Raw genomic sequence first — 21,074 nt, forward strand, 5'->3', positions numbered from 1 at the left:
TTGTTTTGAAGGTCAAAACTACGTTCTCGGACCCAGCAGTGAGCTGCGATGGGAAGAGCAGGAAGGTTTTTAAGGATAACTGGAGGGTTAAATAGTTTCCAGATTTCTACATGCAGGGGATCAAGGATTATGTGCACGATGGCCCCCAGACCATGCTCTTTTCCCCATTGCTTTTAGAAACAGTGAAGTCATCTTGCAGCATATGAAAGTATTTCTTCACTTTATATTATTCTGGGAAAATTTAATGTTGGCAGAAATACTTTTATTTGTCAAAGGAAGTATGCATTTCCATATGAATTTGATTGGCAAAGTACCATGTGTCAACAATTACATTCAAGGAGTTGCTTTTTTTGTTGTTTTGAGGGATTTACTCTTTCCTTTTCATTTTAAATCTTATTCTCCAAGAGAATTCTTTTGTTTAATTTAATTTACCAAAGACAGTTAAGTCCAGAAAGCAAATTTCCTATACAAAATGATTTATCTACTTTTCATAAAAGCAGCTAGATCCCGGAGAACCGCCAAGTTCTCCAGCAATTCCCTTTGAACAGACGTCTCTGGCAGTGTTCTCTTCTCTCTCTATTCCTTAAAGTGGGTGTTGGTCCTTTGCTTTCCTTTCTCGACTCTCTTCCTTGGCTTTAATGACATGTCAGTATCACGAATTCCTGAATCCATGCCTCCCACTCTGACCGTCTTCTAAGGTCCAGTCCTGCATTTCCAATAACCCAGTGTGCAGATCCACGTGGACGTCCTGCCACCCCCTCAAGCTTAACACTTCATCTTCTTCCTTACTAAAACAGATCCTCCTCTTGCCTCCCTTTTCTCTCTTAAAAAAACAACGACTGTCCCATCCAAAGCACATGGTTCCTTTAAGGCATCAGAGAACCTGAACAAGAAACATGCTTGGGAGTCCCCGGTTGTTTATTTAGGAGGTGGCAGAGTCCAGCCCACCTTGAGGCGCCTTCCCTGGAGACAGCCCAGCTGTCCTCGCTCATCACTGCCCCCTCCCTGACATGCCTCTGAGGAGCGCAGTTCCTATTCAACCACCTGTTCCTGTCTGTTGGTGAAGGCACCTGGCTTGGGGACTTTATGCAGCCCAAATGCTCACCTTGGAGCTCTCAAGTCTATTGCCCATATTTCTGCCTTGACACTGGCCTATGGAGGCTGCCGGCCGCCCACCGATGTGGCCACATGCCTGTTAGTAACTATGGATGGCGGACAGCAGTTCCTGCCTCCAACATCCACTTCTCAGGGCCATGTCTATCCTAAAATGGGCAGCACCAGAAAAGAAAGTCAGCTTTATTGAAAGCTTCTTCATTTCAGATGTTTTTAGCAACAAGGGAAAAAAATGCTTATGAGATGCCATTAAGTGAATGGACACCAGAAAAGCATTGAGAATGCCGAATTGTTATTAACTACACATCTTCCCTGGACCGTGAGCTCTTGAACAACTTTAGAAAATGACTTCCTGGGATTGAACCCTGACTTCTGCAGTTCCTGGTTGTATAACCTTAGGCTTATTACTCCTCCTCTCAATGCTTCCGTTTTCTCTTCTGAAACAATAAAAGCAGTATCTCACACACTGTAGTGTTGTGAAGATTAATTGAGATGACATATGTAAAACCCTTGAAATAGCACCTGGTACATAATAAGGCATTGGATAAATGTTGCCTATGAATAGGTTCTTTCATTTATTATATCCCATTTAGACACTTTGCTGGTACTTTATTTAAAAGTTAGTTAAGGGCCAGCCCCAGTGACCTAGTGGTAAAGTTTGGCACACTCAGCTTTGGTGGCCCAGGTTCAGTTCCTGGGTGCGGACCTACACCACTTGTAAGTTAGTGGCCATGCTGTGGTGGCAGCTCACATAAAAAAGGAAAAAAAGAGGAAGATTGGCAATGGACGTTAGCTCAGGGAAAATCTTCCTCAGCAAGAACAAAAAAAAATTAGTTAAAAAAATTAAATATATAAATGAATGGATATCCAATTCCTCTTCCCTCCTTGAGTGACTCCAGCCCCCAGTGCCATCTTTGGCACTCATCTCATCCTGTGCTTCATTCTTTGGCTCATTTTCATTTCTTTGGCCAACTAGATTTCACTTGCTTTGGAGACAGAGACCACCTCTGAGACACCTCTGTCACCTCTCAAGTTAGTGGCTACTGGGCCCCCACAAGGCGTGAAATGACTACTGTTTGATTAAGAACACATCTTTTTTCAGACTTTTAGCTTTTTTCCCTTTCTTCTGGTCCCTTTCCAACTGCCACTGAAGCTGAGGCAGGAGCTAAAGATGGAACACAGCAAGAGCAAGACAGAAGCAATCCCCAAGCACTACCATGCATCTTACAGCCCTTTAATTGAAAAACTATTTTCCACAAAAACTTGGGTCCTAGACTATTAAAAAGCCTTTCTCCAGTTTTAAAAGAATGTGACACATGCTTTCTTCTGACACTTTGAGGCGGTACAGCACAGCACTTGGGATTTGACTTTGCTTTTATAGCTAGAAATTCATTGAACATATTCTGCACAGCAGTTGTGAGTAATGTTGGCCCAGAAAGAAAATGTCCAAATGTCAGGCCACCTCTGACAAGGGATACGCCCGTTGCCTACGACTCAGCCTACTTACGACTTTCAGAAACTTTCATGTACGGTAACCCAGCTAGCTCCAGGAGGTGCCTTCTGACATTGTGTCAATGACACTAGTCATTTTAGAACAGCTTTATTCTTCCTCCAATGAGCCCTGTGATGACTCTCCGTGCTTCGGAGCCATCTACCTTTCATATGGAGGAATCGGATGCGTCCGGAGAGCTGTGTCCGCCTACTCTGTTTTCCAAATAAAAGTCTAAATAATGGAAAGATAATGACAAAATCACACTTTCCTGAGGCAAATTTAGCAGGGTCTTGGAAAGCAAGGATTTGGCAACAGTTCCAATGTAAATCACTGACAGAAGATTCCAGTAATTGTCAGCAGTGACAGAGGGGCTCACAACTACATCTCCAAAGTAGTAAAACCGTGTATGACATTAATTTTAAAAATTGAAAGATGACAGGCCATGCCACTCTTTCCTTGACAAATGATGATTCATTTCAAAAATGGTGTACTAAAAATGCTTTGTTTCAAGATTCATGACACTAATTAAATATTAGATTTTAGCATGATAAAGTGCAATCTTTCTGTCATAAAAATTACTAGACTACGTAAATGAGCAAAGACATAAATAATTAGCACTCAGGTATTAGTGGGTTTAAAGACAAGTAGAAACACCCGTCTCTTTGAGGTATTCTGATATACTTCTACTCAGTAGAAACTTCTACTCAATAGAAACTACTCATACGTCAATTGGAGTGGAAACTGCAATTTTAGAAAATGACAAAAATATGGAGATGAGCAATGCAAAAATAAAGCACTACTCATATCAATTTTCTCTTGTGATTCTCCCTCCTAGTCCCTGACTGTTTTACACTGTCCCAGTATCAATGTTGCTATAAATATAAGGAACAAAATTTTTTTCCCAAAATTTCAATATCTTGGGCAGCAACAATAACCAATTTCCTAGTGCCTATATCCCTCTCAACCTTCCTAAATATCAGTCTTTTCCAAAAAGTACTCCCAGAGGACTCTAGACTGGCTGGCATACCATTTTGCTCCACCACACCCTTGCAATCAAGTGTCCTCTTTTATGTGGAAATGAGTGATTCACGCTGTGAATCAATTCAGTCTTATGCACTGCCTCTCTTCACACATATGAAATAGTCTACTTATTTAGGTCAAGTTCATGTGTGGAAGGTTAACTGTATTTATGCACATGGTTTAAAAATAAAAAGTCAGACAGGCTCAGTAGGATAAAAAGAAATGACTGTCAACTTTGATGCATAGGGCATTGTAGATATAAGAAAGCCAGATAAGCTCTGAAGGCAAAACAGGGTTCAGGTTCAATTTAAACAGCAGATTATGAAGATTTATCAACTGCAAAGAAACTGAGATTGAATATAAGACAGCAGTCAAAAGACTACTGAGAGGAACTGGTGGCAAAGGCAGTATTAAGAAGTGAGTTGCCTTTTTTAATTTAACTTTTTTATCCCCTTTTACTTTTTGTCTCTCTTCACCACATAGTTGGTTTACTTATTTGTGAGTATGTGCACTAATGCCACACCCTTTCTTCTTGAGTGGAAATGGATGTGCCAAGACATCTGTCAACAAGTAGTGGAGAGACGTGGTCTTCCAAGTCTCAAATATACATCCCATGAATGTGATGATGGCAACCTAAGGCTGAAACACAGCCTTGAAGAGTAGTAAAACTGGCTCTTCTGGAAGAGTCTGGAATATTAAACAATGGCCACAACCTCATGCACTTTCTAAAACTCCCCTACCTTTGAAGTATCATTCATGCAGACTTTCACTATCTATCATCACTTGGCCAGCCCTTCTGATAATGACAATAATATTAATAGCTACTATTTACTGAATGACTACAATACATCCCCTAACAGATGATATTACTAAGTCTATTTTACAAGTGAGAAAACTGTATGAGGATCTTGAGATGTTAAGTAGCTTGCTCAAAGCCTCATGGTATATGGGACACAGCCAGAATTTGAACTCAGACTTGTATAATTTCAGAGCCCTTGCTCTTTAACTCCATCCTAAATCTGGAGTCCTGGCAATAATGAACAGCAAAGCCCAAGTGCTCAGAGCTAACATCTGAGGGGAAAGGCTCTGGAATTCTGGGTATCTTGGTTCCTGGCACATAGTGAGTTCTTGATAAATGTGTTTAAGGCACCATGTTTTAGCACTAACATGAGAATAGTAGATGATCCTGCCTCTTGCATTATCCACATAAATTATGATGAAATCCTAAGTTAGCACTGAAACTTTTGATACCCAGTGGAAGAACTCTATCTGCTTGAGCTCCCTTCTTACTTTTGATGGTCAAATCAATTATTCCAGCCCTGACTTTTCTGTAGTTCACCTTCTGTCTTGGGACATTTTAACTTGAACGTGTATCCTCCCATAACTTCAACCTCAAATCATACCCCAAAACTCTTTCCCAACTTTCAACTTTTACTCATCTTTTCTAGTCTGACAGAAAATAAGCTTGCAATGAATATTCTATCTTCCCTATCCTTCATATTGTTGTTTGTTCTTCAGTCCTGCTAAGTCAGCCGCAGAAGTGAACCTCTAAACCTTCTTCTTTATTCTGTCTGTGGGTAAACAGAAGCAATTAAAAATAGATGCTATTTGGATCACTTAGGGCACTTTTGGTTGAAGGTATAATAAACACAGCAGCATGGCTAAATGGATGTTCATGTTGCATATGGAGGAGTTGCCAACATCATACGCATGGATGAGAGAGAGAGGCTACTAGAAGCAAAAAAAGTCTCAGTCCTACAGAAAACTCTTGACAATTTCAACTCATCATGAGTTTTAAGCAGAAAAATGGCATAATCAAGCGTGAATTTTCTAATGATAGTGATTACACTGGAGGCCAAGAGAACAGTTAGGTGGGGAGATTGGTCAGTGTATCAAAATTCAAAGGAAAGCTGAAAGGAAGTCCAACCATATAGATACTTGCCTTATTTTCCTATACCCATTTCTAAGGTTTCCACGAAGAACCTGAGTCTACCTAAGTACTCCTTCACTAGTGTTTTCCATCTTGGTAGCCCACCACCATTTGCCCAGTTGTTCATACAAGAAATCTTGGAATCATCTTTAACGTTTCACTCTCCCTTACCCAACTACATATGATCAATACTTGATTTCCTGTCAATTTAATCTTCTCAAATGTCTTGATGAGACATATGTCTCACTTCTTCCTCCCCTGTCACTATCCTAGGCCACAGCATGATCACTTCTTGCCTGGGCTACTGCAAGAGATGTCTAACTAATCTCTATTACTTCATTTTTATCTCTCACAAAACAATTTTCAAACTGTGACCTTCTAAAAGTACAAATCATATCATGTCACTCCCCTGCTTAGAAATCTTCTCTTTTCTCATGTATCTTAGACTGAATATTAAGTCTATATGGCTTATCATGGCAGAGTCTCCACTCATCCAACCAGACAAATCCAGAGGTCTTGTTCTCTCCTACTGTGGAATTTCTCTTTAATTCCAGAGAGGTAAGATATTAGCCAGAATCTCCTCAAATACTGCCTCTCCACCATTCATTCCATTCTTTATTAGCAGGATTGCCCATTAGACATAGGTTGGGACCTCTTAACGTATCCATTCAATACAACTTCACACTTGTATTTTTCATTCCTTTATCTTTTGGGCTGTGTTCTTGAGGAATTCCTCATTTTCATCCTCCCAGTTACCGATTCTGTCTTTAGCCAAATCCCCTCTAGAGTTACTTTGTCTGTGTGTCTTATTGGTTTTGCTTTTCTGTTGTAGTTTTTTGTTTTACATTTTACTTACTATATGTATATTTTTCATTTCTAAGCTTTCAAATCGGTTCTTTCTAATATCCATATGTTCTCAATTTATATCCAACTACTTTGTGTTCACAATCCCCTGTTTGTGTAGATATTAGTCTCTCTCTTTTCAAGTTCTCCCTTTCAGGATATCTGACACACAGTTTTAAGTCCTCCCTTGCTGTCTAGTTTCCTCCACACTGACCAGACGCAATAAGGCCAGCTAGAGCAGCAGCAGATGTGATAAACAGGGACCAGGTGCAGGTAAGTTTTCTGAGGTAACTGATTGGATAGAAAACCTGAGGGAGAGACAAGAGTCTAGAAAGACACATAGTTTCAGCTTCAGCAAACTAGGTGTATGTTCACATCTGTCACCAAGAAAAGGAAAACACAAAGAGAAGCAAAACTGCTCAGGCTGGGGGTGGAAGGAACAATGAGGAGTGTTTCTAACATATTGAGTTTGAAGTGCAAGGGACATCTAGATGGGCAAGGTAATAGGAAGATAGGTAGTTGTTTATACGGGTCAAGAGGTCAAGAAAGAAATGACAGCCAGAAATTAGGAGCACCTTATGATCATGAGGCTGATAAACCCAAAAAGATGGCCATAAACTTGTCCAGAATAATGATCCATCTATAATCATTTTGAAAATTGATCTAGCTTATCTCAAAGGCATTTGGTTGTGTTTTGACTATGGATGGCTTTGACAGAAGGACAAAAACAGATCTTCCTAAGGTCAATTGATAAAATGTAATGATATATTTGGAATGCATGGTGGGAGCAAGGGAAGGGATGCTCCTCTCAGCAGGGCTCTCCCTTTCATAATTACATTTAATTGTCTGCATCATTAGAAAAAGTACAAACATCACCTATTTCCTTTGCTCAACATTCATTATGAGTTTGCCACATACCAGGTCCTATGCTAGGCATTAGGAACATACTTAGCCTTTGCAGAACATCACACAAGTAAGTGGAGCCATATAGGATGTCACAAGTGCATATAACAAGGACCTTCATCTCGTCGAGGAGTCAAAAAAGACCCTCTCTAAGGAGCTTACGTTTTATCTGCGATGGAGAACGAACAGAAGTTAGATAGACAGAGAAATGTGGGAGGTAATTTCCAGTTAAGAGAAAATCACATCTGTAAAGGTTCTGAGGAGTGCGCATTCACAAAAGGAAAAAAAGTCACTTATTATGAGAACCCAGATAGAGGAACTGGAGGGAAGCCACAGTGACCCCAAGCAAGGCTGGTGATGTAGGCAAGGGCTGGGGATAGCAGAACCCTAGTAACCACAGCAAGGAAGTCTGGATTTTATTCTAAGTGCAATGAGAGAGCCACTCAAGAATGCTAAGCCAGGGAGATTGCCCTGGAGAGGAGGTAAGAGTAGTGGTGAGGAGGCCAGCTGTGATGCTACTGAAGTCACCTGGCGGAGGTAAGCTGGAGCAGTGGCAGTGAGGATGGAGATAAGGTGAAGAGAATCAAGAACTATCTGGGAGGCAAACTCTACAGGACTTGCTATTTGAGGGGCTGTGGGAGATGAGGGGGAGGTTGTCAAGAATGATGATGGTGCCATTGACGTAGAGGACTTATAATTACATTTAATGGAAATCTAGAAAACAGAAATTGAAAAGCATATATTTGATTTCCTTAAGGCTGCTCTCATTTCCTCAGAGTTCTGGGTACACTGCACAGATCAATATAACCCAGAGATAAGGTACAAGCTGTCTTTCTCTAGAACAAGATACCTTTTTGTGGGAACCCAGAGTCCTTCTTATTACTGAAACCTACATATTTATATATCCCACCACAACTCGCCAGTTGACCTAACAGGAAAACGAAGTACAAAATGTGACATGCACAAAAGGTTCTAGAAATGTGAGATGTCTTAGTCACCAACTCTCAAGAAAACAGAGTTAATGAAAGTCTCTGTCCTGAGTTGCCCAATCTGCCTTTCATGACAGAGTTGGGGAAAGGAAGTAGAATGGAAGAGAATACTACGGCCATCTGCCTAGAAAGCAAAGAAAAATCTGCAGCTCATTTTCTGAAGGAAAAGCAGAACGCTAGAGTTCATTCTTGCTCAATTAAACTGGCTTTTCTTTGAGGGAAGAAATATGTTTGCTGTCTTTCTTTTCCAAAGCATGGCAAACTCTAATATTTTAGGAGGTTATATAGACTCTACCACAATGGAAAGAGAGCTAAAACCAGAAAGAGAAGTACACAGTCACTTTATATTAAAGGAGGTTGAAGAAATAGCTGTTACAATACCAAATCCAACAGTTGCAAAAATCAGATGAGGGATGACTATTCTGGTCCCAATATTATTCTAACATATTACAACAGCACAAAAAGCAATAGTGCAACATCACACAGGCTTTATCACACCTTTCTTAAGTGGAACAAAAGGAGCTCTTAAGCTTGTACTTAAGTAAGTTTGTACTCTGTGAAGTAAGGAGAGGTGAAGAAGTCTTAGGACCATTTTACTGATGGAGGCATTGAGGCACTCACTGAAATTTACTGTGGGAGCCAGAGGTCTTGTCAGCAGATGGAGTCAGAAATTTAAAGGGTCTCACACCAATGATTTCCAAATCTGGGTCCAAGAGCATCAGCATCACCACAGAGCTTGATAAAAACAGGAATCCCTGGGCCTCAAACCACATCTACAAATAATCCTCTCTGTATATTCAATATGTTTCATGAGTGATTCTGATGCAGAACCAAGCTCGGGAGCCACTGATTTAGTCCATTGTCTACAGTGGAAACTTGTCCATTGCCCAGGGGACATTTGGCAACGTCAGGAAACATTTTGGTTGTCACAACTGGGGGAGGGAATGCTACTGGAATCTAGTGGGTAAAGGCCAGGACACTACTAAAATCCGACAATGCACAGGACAGCCCCCGCGACTAAGAATTATCCAGTGCAAAATGTCAATAGTGCTGAGGTTGAGAAATCCTGATGTAATCCAACCACGCAGGAAAGAATGGGTCAGGAAAATTACATGACTTTTCATTTCTGCAGTGCGAGGTTGGAACCTCGCTTTCCAGAAATTCAGTCTCATTTTCTTGATTCTATGGTATCTCTCTTTTTTTATTGTGGTAAAATAACATAAAAATTACATTATTCACCATTTTTAAATGTACAGTTCATTGTTATTAAGTACATTCATATTGTGTATTCTATGTGATCTTAAAGATCTGAATTCAAAACTCTTCATTTGAAACTCAACTGTTGTTTTAGTTCACCAGGCTCTCAATATTTAAATGTCTTGGAAATTACAGGTTTTCAGGCTAAAGAGATGGATTTAATGCATTTAAGAGAAAGTCTGCATTATTGGTTCCGGTCTTGCTTGAAACACAAGAAGCTTGTTCTATTCTATGTACCACTCTGAAAAAGTCATAAGGGGTTCCTAACAGTTATCATTATTAAGCAGAGAACTGAGTGATTATCTCACTGAATCCTGACAACATAAGGAAGGATGTATGACTATTGCCAATTCCTCCTTTCACAAAGCAGGAGGCTCAACCCCAGTCACACAGCACTTAAGTGGCAGCCCAGATTTTGAGTCCAAATCTGTCTACCCAAAGTCCACACTCACAGGCACCAGCCAAACCGCCCCTCCCAACATCGAGCCCCAAAGAAACCAGCCTTTCAAGGCTCTTTCTCGCTTCAGTTGGGCTCCTTCTGTAAAAACCAGACCACTCACCATGTTTTCCTTAATTTTTGAGGAAATATAGTCTTTGCTTCATAACTCAATGTGTCCCTGGAAGTCACACCATTAATGGATGGAGTAGGCAAGATGGCAATGATATATGCTCAAATCACGCTGGTGTTACCACTGGGAACACTTAAGTAGGGGCATGGAGATGGAGAGACTCGAACAGAATTACCCAACAAGTAAAATAAGTCAGACAGAGAAAGACAAATACTACTACATAGTATCACTTATATGTGGAATCTAAAAAAACAAGTAAACTCATACAAACAGAGAGTAGAAAAGTGGCTGTCGGGCTCGGGGTGGGGAAATAGGGACAGGTTGAAAAAAGGGTACAAACTTTCAGCTGCAAGACGAATGAGGTCTGAGGATCTAATGTACAAATTTGGTGACAATAGTTGATAAGACAGTTGTATAATTGAAATTTGCTGACAGAGTGGAACTTAAATGTTCTCACACACACACAAAAAAACCAAACATAAATAAGTTAATTAACTGGATCTGGGAATCCTTTCACATTGTATATATGTATTACTATGTATATATGTAGCACCACAATATACACTTTAAATATCTTATAATTTTGTATGTCAATTATACCTCAATAAAGCTGAAATAAAATAATTTTTAAAAGAACTACCAAACAGATTTATGATTTAGGAGAAACTGGCTGGGTTTTAGTGTCACACAGTACTGTGCTCAAATCAGTAGCTTCCCAGCTGTGTGATCTTAGGCAAATGAACAAACCCCTGAACAACTATGAACTAGAAAGTCTAAAAACTGCCTTGTCGGGCTATAGTGAGGGGATGAAATACTCCGTGCAGGGCACTTAGCACACTGTCTGGCATGTGGTATGTGGTGATTAGATGGCACAGGCTATTATTACTCCTACTATTATTATTATGTACAGAATAAGCAAAACCCCCATTTCAAGCACAAAAACTTAATTGTGCTTTGTGCTATTGATGCACTTTATAAAGGTCCTGGTAAATCACATTTATGTACATCGAATTACATCTTAAATAGACTACAGAAATAGGATAGTTGAGGGAAAACTGCAGGCAATCATTTTGTACACACTTGACTAAAAACACATGTAGCTACATTTCTTTTAGAGAAATAAAATCCCCAACCATACATGGGGAGAGGATGCTATTATAATTTTTCTGTTTGGAGAATGGAGAATACCAAACGTTTTATTCTTATCTTTACTGTTCACAATTCCAACCTAAAGTGGACCCACAGAAGTGGAGATCAATGTGATGGAGCACAGGATACAAATGTATGTAAAACACGGGCTGAGCACCAGGAGCTCATAATCTACTTCAAAAGATGTGGGCACATAAAAAACATGTAAAGAACATTATGCGCAGATTATAGTAACCGTAAATAAAAGCTACAGGGAAAGAAAATGGTACAAGAAATTAGAAGGATGGAGAAATGCCTGCCTTATAACAGGCTCAAAAAAGTTTGAGAACAAAGGAGCCTCTCTACCATGCTTAGCAAAGCCAGGATTTACAGGAGTGGAGAGCTGAAGAGAAGGCAGGAGAAATTCGAGCAGGCTGATAGTTAGAAACGAACTGCAAGAGATGAAAAAGAGGTGTGTAAAGGCACACTGCTAAAGGGGCAGCTTCTACAAAATGAGAGGGTACTTGAGACCTGCAGGCAGCCCTGCAGGCACTTTGAACCTGGGATAACGCATAGGGAATTCATGCAAGGACGCGAAGCCAAGTGAAGGAATCCGATTTGAGAATCAGGAACACTAGAAATTCGAGAATCATCCAGGATATGCAGCTGCAAATCCAAGTCTGTTTCTGATGCACACATAATAGAGATGATAGGGACCCCTTGCCTCCCAAGCTGGCCCACATTAGCTTTTCTTGAGTAGAGATCTATCTCCTTGTATGGAGAGGATGGAGTTTATACACTTTTTGCCATAAATAACACATTTAATGACCCATCTTCTACCTGAAATAACTTCCAAAAGTTGTTAACACTTGTTTGACTCCCTTTCTTCTAGTTCTCATCTGGGCAGTTTCACCAACAATTTGCCTATATCCTGTAGGCACGTGAAGGTTTAAACAGGGGAATAACACATCCATCAAACAAAGAGATGAACTGGTGGCCAGCTAGTGGGCCAGGCTGGTGACCAAAGCTGGTGTTATTTACATAGAAGTTACACTTAAATCCACAAGAGAACATGGAATCTGAGACAAAGAGAGCCAACAGTGAACACACAGACCAGAAGGCTAAGCACTGAGGTTGTGACTGATTTAGACAGAAGGAGAAGGACATGGAACCACGAAGAAACCTCACAAAGACTAATCAGATAAGGAGGAAGATTCTCAGAACTGAAGCTTAATGAAGGGAGCAGTGGTTTAAGAAGATATGAATGAGGAGCTTTGCCAAGTTTAAACGAGAGGGCAAGGCCAACCAAGGCAGAGTGAAGACCACTTGACTTAGCAAACCAGAAGGTAATATTGCCATCAAAGAGGGCAGCTCTAGAGAGAGGAAAATTGTTCTTCACTCTAAGATTAAGTGGATACTGAAGCAACATAGGTGGCATATACTGACAACATTCAAATCTGCTTGGAATGGAAAGACAGAAAATAGGTTTTGAACTAGCAAGAGAGTTACTAGGTCAAGAGGAGGATTTTCCAAGGTAGGTATAGAAGAGCTTACTGTTGAAGGCAGAGAAGGAGAAAAGAACAAATGAAGAGGATGTTGACGAGGCAAAGCCTCAGGTAAGGGGAAAGCATGGCTTAAAACACAGGTGCAAAAAAGAGATGGGGGTTAGGACAGGCTAAATGCCCTGGGAAGGAAGTGGAGCCACCTCTTCCCTCCTCTGCTGGCGGTGGAAAAAGAAGACAGGATGGCAGGAGACAAGGGCATCCAGTGGTCTGTGGAGCATGCAAATACATAAGCAGAGAAGTTCTGAGGCACGGATAAGAGTGGTAGCTTTCTAGCCTAAGTGTGCTCCTTGGAAAGAAAGGCATGTAGGGGCAGGGTAGAGGCAGGAGAAACTGGAGGCCTGAAGAGCATGTGCAGGGGGTAGAAGAACTGCTGCCAGAACATTGGGGAGTGACCAAGAGATGGAAGAAAATATCATGGAGGAGTACTAGGGAGCCAGTGAATATTCCACAGCATGAATTGGCTGCCTGTCCAGTTAGCACGTTCCTTTATTACTAGGTGATGCCTCCCTCTTACCCTTTAATTTTCTCTCCTTCGTAAACATTTAAAAAGGAAGGCAGAGAAAGAAGGAGGAAGGGGGGAAATCTGTTCACGATGGGAGAGCAGGTAAAAAAGAAAACCAGAGCATCTTATTTTCTAATCTACTGAGAACTTGCTTGAACTAGCAGCAATAATGGCTGCCTTTATGGAGGAATTACTCTGAACCAGCAAGGTCCTACATTCTTTTCATACATTTTCTTTAATCCTGACAATGATCGTAAAAGTGGCAAATTATTATCAGAGAGAGGGGGGCTCTAGGGCTCACACTCAAGTTTAAATGTCCCCAGAGCCCGCACTGCACCTGTGAGGCCACACTGCATCTCGGCAGCTGCCTCTTGTCAAAGTGTTGGTGGTTCTACACCTTTCAGTGGGAAATATGCTGTTCACTAAATACTTAACAAGAACAGTGGACGGGCAGCCTTTTAGACTTGGTGTATCAGCAACCACCACTCAGCTTCAAGTGGCTCCTGAGGTTGAAACCCAACAATAGACAGCGAAAGCCGGGACAGAAGCCACGAACAAACGAGCTAGCTGACAATTCTTTCGACAGCCTCATATGATACAGCAAACTCTACTTGTGGAAAGCTCCTAGGGCTTTTCCTGCTGAGTAGAAACACAGAGTTTTCTCCTCAAAATTTACAAAGAAGATAAACCAGTCCACTTCCAAGCAGACACCCCCTTAAGCCCAACGGGCAAGGTTAGAGCATGGCTGAGCAGAAGTGCTCCCCACGCAGGAAGCTCCCTCTCCCAGTTGTTCACTCATTAAATATCCATTTATTAAACAAGGACTATGCAGCAGGCACTAAAGAAGCAGCAGTCAAAGACAAAGCAACTCACAGGCTGACAACTGTTGATCAGGAGCCCCTGCCTCAGGAGATGTGGGAGCCCCTGCATCAGACTCACCTGGTGCTCATCACAAACCAGACTGAGGGACCACAGTTGGCACCCAGAATCAAAATCTCTGCAGCTGGGCTGGGAAAGCACCTTTTCCACAAGCTCTCTGGGTGATTCGTGGGCACACTCAAGGTTGAAGACCACTGGTTTAAGTGGATAGACAGTGACAACACAATGAGATAAATGGAGGAATACTCAAAGTTTCGGGAGAACACAGGGCAGTGACGCCTAGCCCAACTTCTGGAAAGATCTTTTAGTGAAATAATAGCTATCCAGGTTCAAAAGGAGCAAAGAATTCTCTAAACAAAGATAACATGCAAGGGGAGAGGGAGAGGTTATGTGAACTTTACCAAACAAGGTAAAAGATTAGGAGAAAACATGTAATAGTCATTGCTCGAGTCTTCATCGCGTGTGCAGATACGTTTCCAATTCTTGTGGCAACTTCCGACTGGAGGAAAAACACCTGACACCAGCACTGCCATGAGTCTCTAACTTCAGCCACTGCAGGGCAACAGGGGCTGGGTTTCTCTTCTTTGTGTGGGTCTCCACGTGGCATTTTCAGGAGGCCTCCAATTTAGCCAACTGTTTAAAAGTTCAGTCTTCAGAGTAAGGGAGGCCCGGGTTGTGTCCTGGTCTCACGGACTAGCAAATCACCTAAAAGCTATGAACCTCAATATCTGCATCTGTAAATCCAGAGTCATCACCAAGAATGAGACAAGGCAACATCATGTGCCTCCTGATACGATGCCCGGAGAAAAACCCAGTATCATGCCTCTGGCACTTCTGTCAAAAACGCAAAACCTGAATCTAATTGGGAGGAAGCATCAGAGAAACCCAAGCTGAAGGACATTCCACAAAATAGCTGTCTTGTCTTCTACAAAACTGTCAAGGCCACAAAAGATGAAGAAAGACTGAGGAACCATTCCAGATCAATGCAGACCAGAGAAACACGACAATAAATGTAATACATGTCCCGGAGGAAGGTCAGACTGTGGGCAAAACACCTACAAACGACTTTATTGGGACAACTGATGAAATGTGAGCACGGACCATGGACTCTGAATCAGATGATAGTGTTGAACTAATGCTCAATTTCTTGGCTTTTATAAAGAGACTAGTTATGTAAGAGAATAATTTTGTTCTCAGAAATTCTGTTGTTAGAAAACACACACTGAGTATTTAGGGGTAAAGGGAGATGATGCCTCCAAAATCACCCTCCGATGGTTCAGAAAAAGGATATATATTAGAGAGAGAGAGAGAAAATAGAGAAAACAATAAAGCAAATGAAGCAAAACGTTAACAATTAGTGAATCTGGATAAAAAGTAGACAGGAATTCTTTGTAGCATTCTTTCCATTTCTCTGTTTGAAAGTGTATCAAAATAAAGTTACTCTTCAAAACTATCGGGCCATGAAAAGCAAGGAAAGACTGAGAAACTGTCAAAGACTGAGGAAATTTGATATCTATATTACAATGTCGTTGGTACTCCCGGATTGGATCCTGGAACTGAAAAAGGACATTAGTAGAAAAACTGGTGAAATCCAAATGAGGTTTGTAGCTTAGTTACTAGAAACGTACCATCGTTAATTTCCGAGTTTTGGCAAATGTACCACAGTTCTATTAAGATGTTAACATTAGGGGAAGCTGAGTGAAGGGCATATGGAAACTATACAATCTCTGTAATTTTTCTTAAATCTAAAATTGTTCCAAAATAAAAAGATTATTTGTAAAACATTAAGACACACACACAGCAAAGGCCATTCCCAAAGGCAGAGGAAACTGACCCCACTGTCCCCTAAGAGCCTATATCAGGAGCTGCTGTCTTAAAGCAGAAGTGCCGAATACCAGCAGGCATGGCAGAATCAAAAGGAAATAGTTCACCTGAACCACTGACTTAGAATCTCCTGGAATGGGACCCCCAAGAACATTTGAACAACTGTCCCAGGTGGTTCAGATGAGGACTCAGGCCTGGGCACCAGATATCCAGCTCAGCACTTCTCAGACTCCACTGCACATAGGAATCCCCGGGGATCTTGTTAAAATGCAGATCCTGCGTCAGGAGCTCCGGGGTAGGGACTGAGACTCTGCATTTCTAATGAGCTCCCAGATAATGCCCAAGCAACTGGTCCTCAGCCCCACAGATGGAGAAGGCAAAGCAAGAAAGACAGAGGGGACCTGGGTCCACGACATTGGAGCATCACACCAGCCCAGGACTGCCATGCGGATGTGAGAGACCACCTTCTATCTTGTTGAAGCCATTGTTCTCTTAGGTTGTAGCCAAACGTAATCCTAACTCCATTTAGTCTGCACCAAGTAGTCCCAGACACATTTTAAAGTAAAATTCAACTGGTATCCTCTCTCAAACAGCACGTGAAAAAGGATAAACATCTCTAGCTATTTGGACAAATGTCTATAACACGACTGAGTGGGCTTCTCTATCTGCCTGGGGTACTTCCAGAGTCACATAAAAATTAGCTCCAAGAGCAGTTAAAATGACAATGATGTGCTGGTCTGAGGACACCTTTTTTTGACAACAATCCTAAAAATTCACCCTTTTTCATTCATGCTCAAGCTCCACTAATTCTGATTTGACCTTCACAATTTGTTTTAACGAGTCCTTTGGATCCACCCAATGACACATAACTCTTGCAGTGGTCTTCAACCAGATAATAAAATCTGACCAGGAAAAAAAAAGTGTAGATCGTAATCATAAAATAGTACCGAGAACATAAATAAAAAGTGGAGTTGCCATGGTACCCTAATTTCCCTTAAGTGTACATTAAGCCTCAACCCTTTTTTTCTTTAAATCATTTACTCTCGAATGACAAAAGCAACCTTCCTGAGATAACTTGTAATCAAACAGTAAAATGGTCAAGATCCAAGCAAAAGGACACCTTTATAGGTCAGACCATTTTTAAAATATTCTTATTTCATTCAGTAAATATTTACTAAGCATTTATTACATTCCAGACAATATACTAGACACAGTGCATCTCACATTAATAATAAAATTACAGTTGGCTAGGATCCAAACCTGAGCCCCTCTATACTAATTTCATTATCAAGCTGTCACTATAATGTACTTGTTGGCTACTTCTGCAAAAATCAAAGAGAAAGGTGAGTCAAAAAATTAAGTTTTGTGTTGCCTATGATAAAACAATCTGCACGTATTCAGGAGTCCCTGCCAGGCAGTTCTGGGACAGCCTCCACGGTGTCAACTGCCCGGAGCCCAGGCCACTTGTCCGTCCTGCCTCCCTCACAGCTTCAGGCACAAACCCTGTATTGACACAATCCAAGTAGATGTTGGACGAGTATGAAAACCCCATGCATCGCCACTGCACATGGTACAGTAATCACATACACTGCAACCATTATTGCAGAGATTTTTCAACACAGCCAGAAAGAGAAAGGGGAAAAATGAGCTACCCAGAGTCTGTGAAAATTCCAGAATAGAACGGAAACTGCAAACAATCGCCAAACTGCAGCCAGCATTACTAACCTGATCGATTTCCATGAGTTTGGGGTAGGCGCCCGGCCATTCTATGGCCACCTTGACAGTGTCTGCAGGTGGCGGCATGGTAAACCCCGAGAAAGTCCAAAGTCAGTGGAACCGGGATCCTATAGAGCAGATGGCAGCACGTGTCTAGACCTAATGAGGAATGACAAAAAGAGAAAGAAAAGTCGATCACAGTGCAAAGGCCGGGCGAATTTTGCTTCATCACTTCCTGTTTTCACTGGTGGTTTAGGTACAAGAAACGGCTCTGGGTGCACAAGACACAGGGCGCCACTGCACCACCAGCCCTTGAGGAGAAACGACAGATGAGGGTGCCAAACCCCTAGAGTCAAAGCTGCCAAGAGACGCGGCCCTGGCGAGGCACACTTTGCCCCAGTCTTCAGTAGAAAGCAAAGTGTCCCTTACCACCAGGTTCTGCTCCCAACGGTGCCCAGGCTCTGGACTCACTCTGTCCAGAATGCACGCAAACTCCTCGCGCTCAACAGGCTCCGGAAAGACAGATTGCCCAGGAAGTCATGGTCAGGAAGCAGCATTTCTTTAAAGTGTTTTGTGTGTGTCACAAATAGAGTTCCGCTCTATAGCAACCAGGATATCATGAGGAAGGAGAAATGCCCCAAGGTCCACACACAGGTACACACACATTCCCTCCCGAAGGCCAGTGCACACAAAGCACCTTTAGCCAGGGGCGAAAATTAACTGGCGTGGCTAGTACAGCCTTGAGAACAGACCTTGAATCCTCATCAGAATGAACAGTGCTGCTTACACAAAGGGAGTAAGATTACCCTCTGCCACCTCTCCTGGACTAGCCCGTTTCTTTTAGGATTTTTTTTACTTAACATTTTAGAACAGGTGAAATACTCATGTGACTCAAAACTTGCATGTGCGTGTCTGTGTGTGGGAAGATCTACAATGCAGAATCACGCTCCTCCCAAAGTCACGCACCTACCCAATATCCACTTGTACTCCCATCCCTCCAGCTGTCCAGTTATTAGTTTCCTATATATTCCTCCAGGATTTTTTCATGTATCTAAGGCAAAAGCAAAAATATATTACATTTTCTCCTTTCCTTATATAAAAGGCAGCAACCTATATACCCTGTTTTTTTCATTTTGTGTATCTTCTAAATCTTTCTATGTTAGTTCAAATAGAGCATCCTGGGTCCTTTTACAGCTGCTTGGCAGAATAGTTCTTTGTAGGGAAATATACTCTGATGAACTAGTCCTCATCTTACCTTTGGCTATTATAAACAAGCTGTGCTAAATAACCTTATGCACACATCATTTTGCACTTGTGCAAGTACATCCTTAGGATAGACGCACAGAAGTGAAATTGCTGGGTCAAAGAGTATACCTGGTTTTTTTTTTTTTTTTTTTTTGAGGAAGATTGGCCCTGAGCCAACATCTGTGCCCATTTTCCTCTACTTTATATGTGGGACACCTGCCACAGCATGGCTTGATAAATGGTGCATACATAGGTCCGCACTCAGGATCCACACCGGCAAAGCCCGGGCAGCGGAAGCAGAGTGTGCAAACTTAACCGCCGCGCCACCGGGCCAGAACATGGTCCTAAATTTTGATAGGCTTTTCCAAATATCCCTCCACAGGACTTCTACCAATCTATGCTATCTTGATCAATGGATGAGGCTGCCTATTTACAAACAGCTTCACCAACAGATTGAACTTTTGCACTCCTAACACATTGAGAAAAATATATCTCAGCGTATTTCTTTTATTGTGAATGAGGGCAAACATAAAGAGGCAAAGTCCCATGTTTACTTTTCTGTGAACTGTCCAAATCCTCTGACCTTATTCTATGGGGTTTTTGGTCTTTTGTTAGAAATTGATCTCTGTATGAAGATTCTAATCAAATTTGTGCCTTTGGTTCTTTATCAGACCACAGTAGGCCTTGTCAGTTACTATCCCAGATCTCAGTGGCAGTTGGACATCTCTGAGACGATAGAAACAGCAGAGTTAACAATGGCAGTTATATAAATAACTAATGCTACCAGAGATGAGAAGTAAAGGAAATGAACCAAAACTGCTGCTCCTTTGGTCAACAATGATGAGGGAAGCCTGCGGTGGAGCCAATCAGTGCTAACCAGCAAGAGCAGATTACAAAGCGTTGGTTCAGTTGCTCATTCAACAAATAATTATTGAGCCCAATTCTATACCAGGCCTATTCTCAGTGCTGGGGACACAGCAGCAAATCTACATGTTAGATGGCATCAAGGAATATGGATTAAAAAGAAGAAGGGAAGAGAATTGGAAGCATGTGAGTATACCTGTGTGGGAGGGTCAGGAATACAATTTTAAATAGAGAAATCAGGGAAAGCTTCACTGAGACGGCAGCATTTGAGTAAAGACCTCTGATGGCTGAGGAGGTGAGCCATGCAGATGTCTGGAGAAATCATGTCATAGGCCAAGGGAACAGCAAGTGCAGAGGCCCTGAGGCAGAAGCATGCCTGGTAGGTTTCTGAAACAGGCAGGTGGCCGAAGGCAGTGAATAAGGGCAAAAATAATACAGCAATGAGTTCCAACAGTTATTGGGTCATAACTTAGTAGGTTCATTCACTGTACTCTTGACCCCCTAGACACTTCTACCACATCTCTTGGTTTGTGACTTCTAAGGAAGACAGTTCATGTCCATTTACATCTATTCAGAGTCTAAACTGGTACAATTTTCCAGAGGTACTTTTGTCAAATTATACCAAAAGCCTTAAAATTTTGTATTCTCTGTAAGTAATTTTATTTTTCTAGGATGTTTCCTCAAGAAATGATTGTTAACTTAACCATAACAATGCCAATTACTATTTTGGTTTTAATTCTCAAAACTTGTAAACAATTGAATATTCAACAAGAGGGACTGATTAAATAATTATCGAGTCTTTTATGTGCAAATACAAGCAGACAAGCTGTACTGGGCACTTTTTCGTCATAGTCTGTACATTCTTTTGTTCACTTGAGAATTCTAAGGACAATGTATCATATCTGTACCACATCACGTCAATTCAGGATCCAGATTCAATTATACACCCTAAAATAAGAATTAAGAAAACAGGCTCTAATGTGAAAACAGACTCAGTCTGAATATCAGGTAACACCATTCAGATGAAGAACAGACAATCTTGGGGGACAAGAGAATAGATAATGAAAATTAAAATGCATTTTGAGTGCCCTCTTCCCACTTCTACACAAAACAGTCTAGAGTTACAGCGAAAGAGGTCATCTAACTATCCAGGAATCAAAGGCCAAGCACACTTTTCTTCCTGCTTAACTGGCATTTATTTCTCAAAGGCCATTCAGAGGAAACCTGTTGAACAG

At 41.5% G+C, this 21,074-nt stretch overlaps 1 protein-coding gene across 3 annotated transcripts in view; it reads right to left on the reverse strand.

Annotated features, from left to right (window-relative positions):
* ELMO1 (engulfment and cell motility 1) overlaps nt 1-21,074 on the reverse strand; it is a 520,286-nt gene that overhangs the window by 411,917 nt on the left and 87,295 nt on the right. For 2 of the 3 annotated variants that reach the window (XM_046670304.1, XM_046670303.1), the window contains exon 2: nt 17,740-17,889. In XM_046670304.1, coding sequence (XP_046526260.1) covers nt 17,740-17,817 — 78 coding nt within the window. In that variant the 5' untranslated portion in view covers nt 17,818-17,889. Of the gene's footprint in view, nt 1-17,739; nt 17,890-18,159; nt 18,209-21,074 lie in introns of those variants that run through there. The other variant, XM_046670306.1, reaches the window with a different exon arrangement.

Source organism: Equus quagga, chromosome 8 (genome assembly GCF_021613505.1).
Source record: "Equus quagga isolate Etosha38 chromosome 8, UCLA_HA_Equagga_1.0, whole genome shotgun sequence".
Classification (NCBI taxonomy): Eukaryota; Metazoa; Chordata; class Mammalia; order Perissodactyla; family Equidae; genus Equus; species Equus quagga.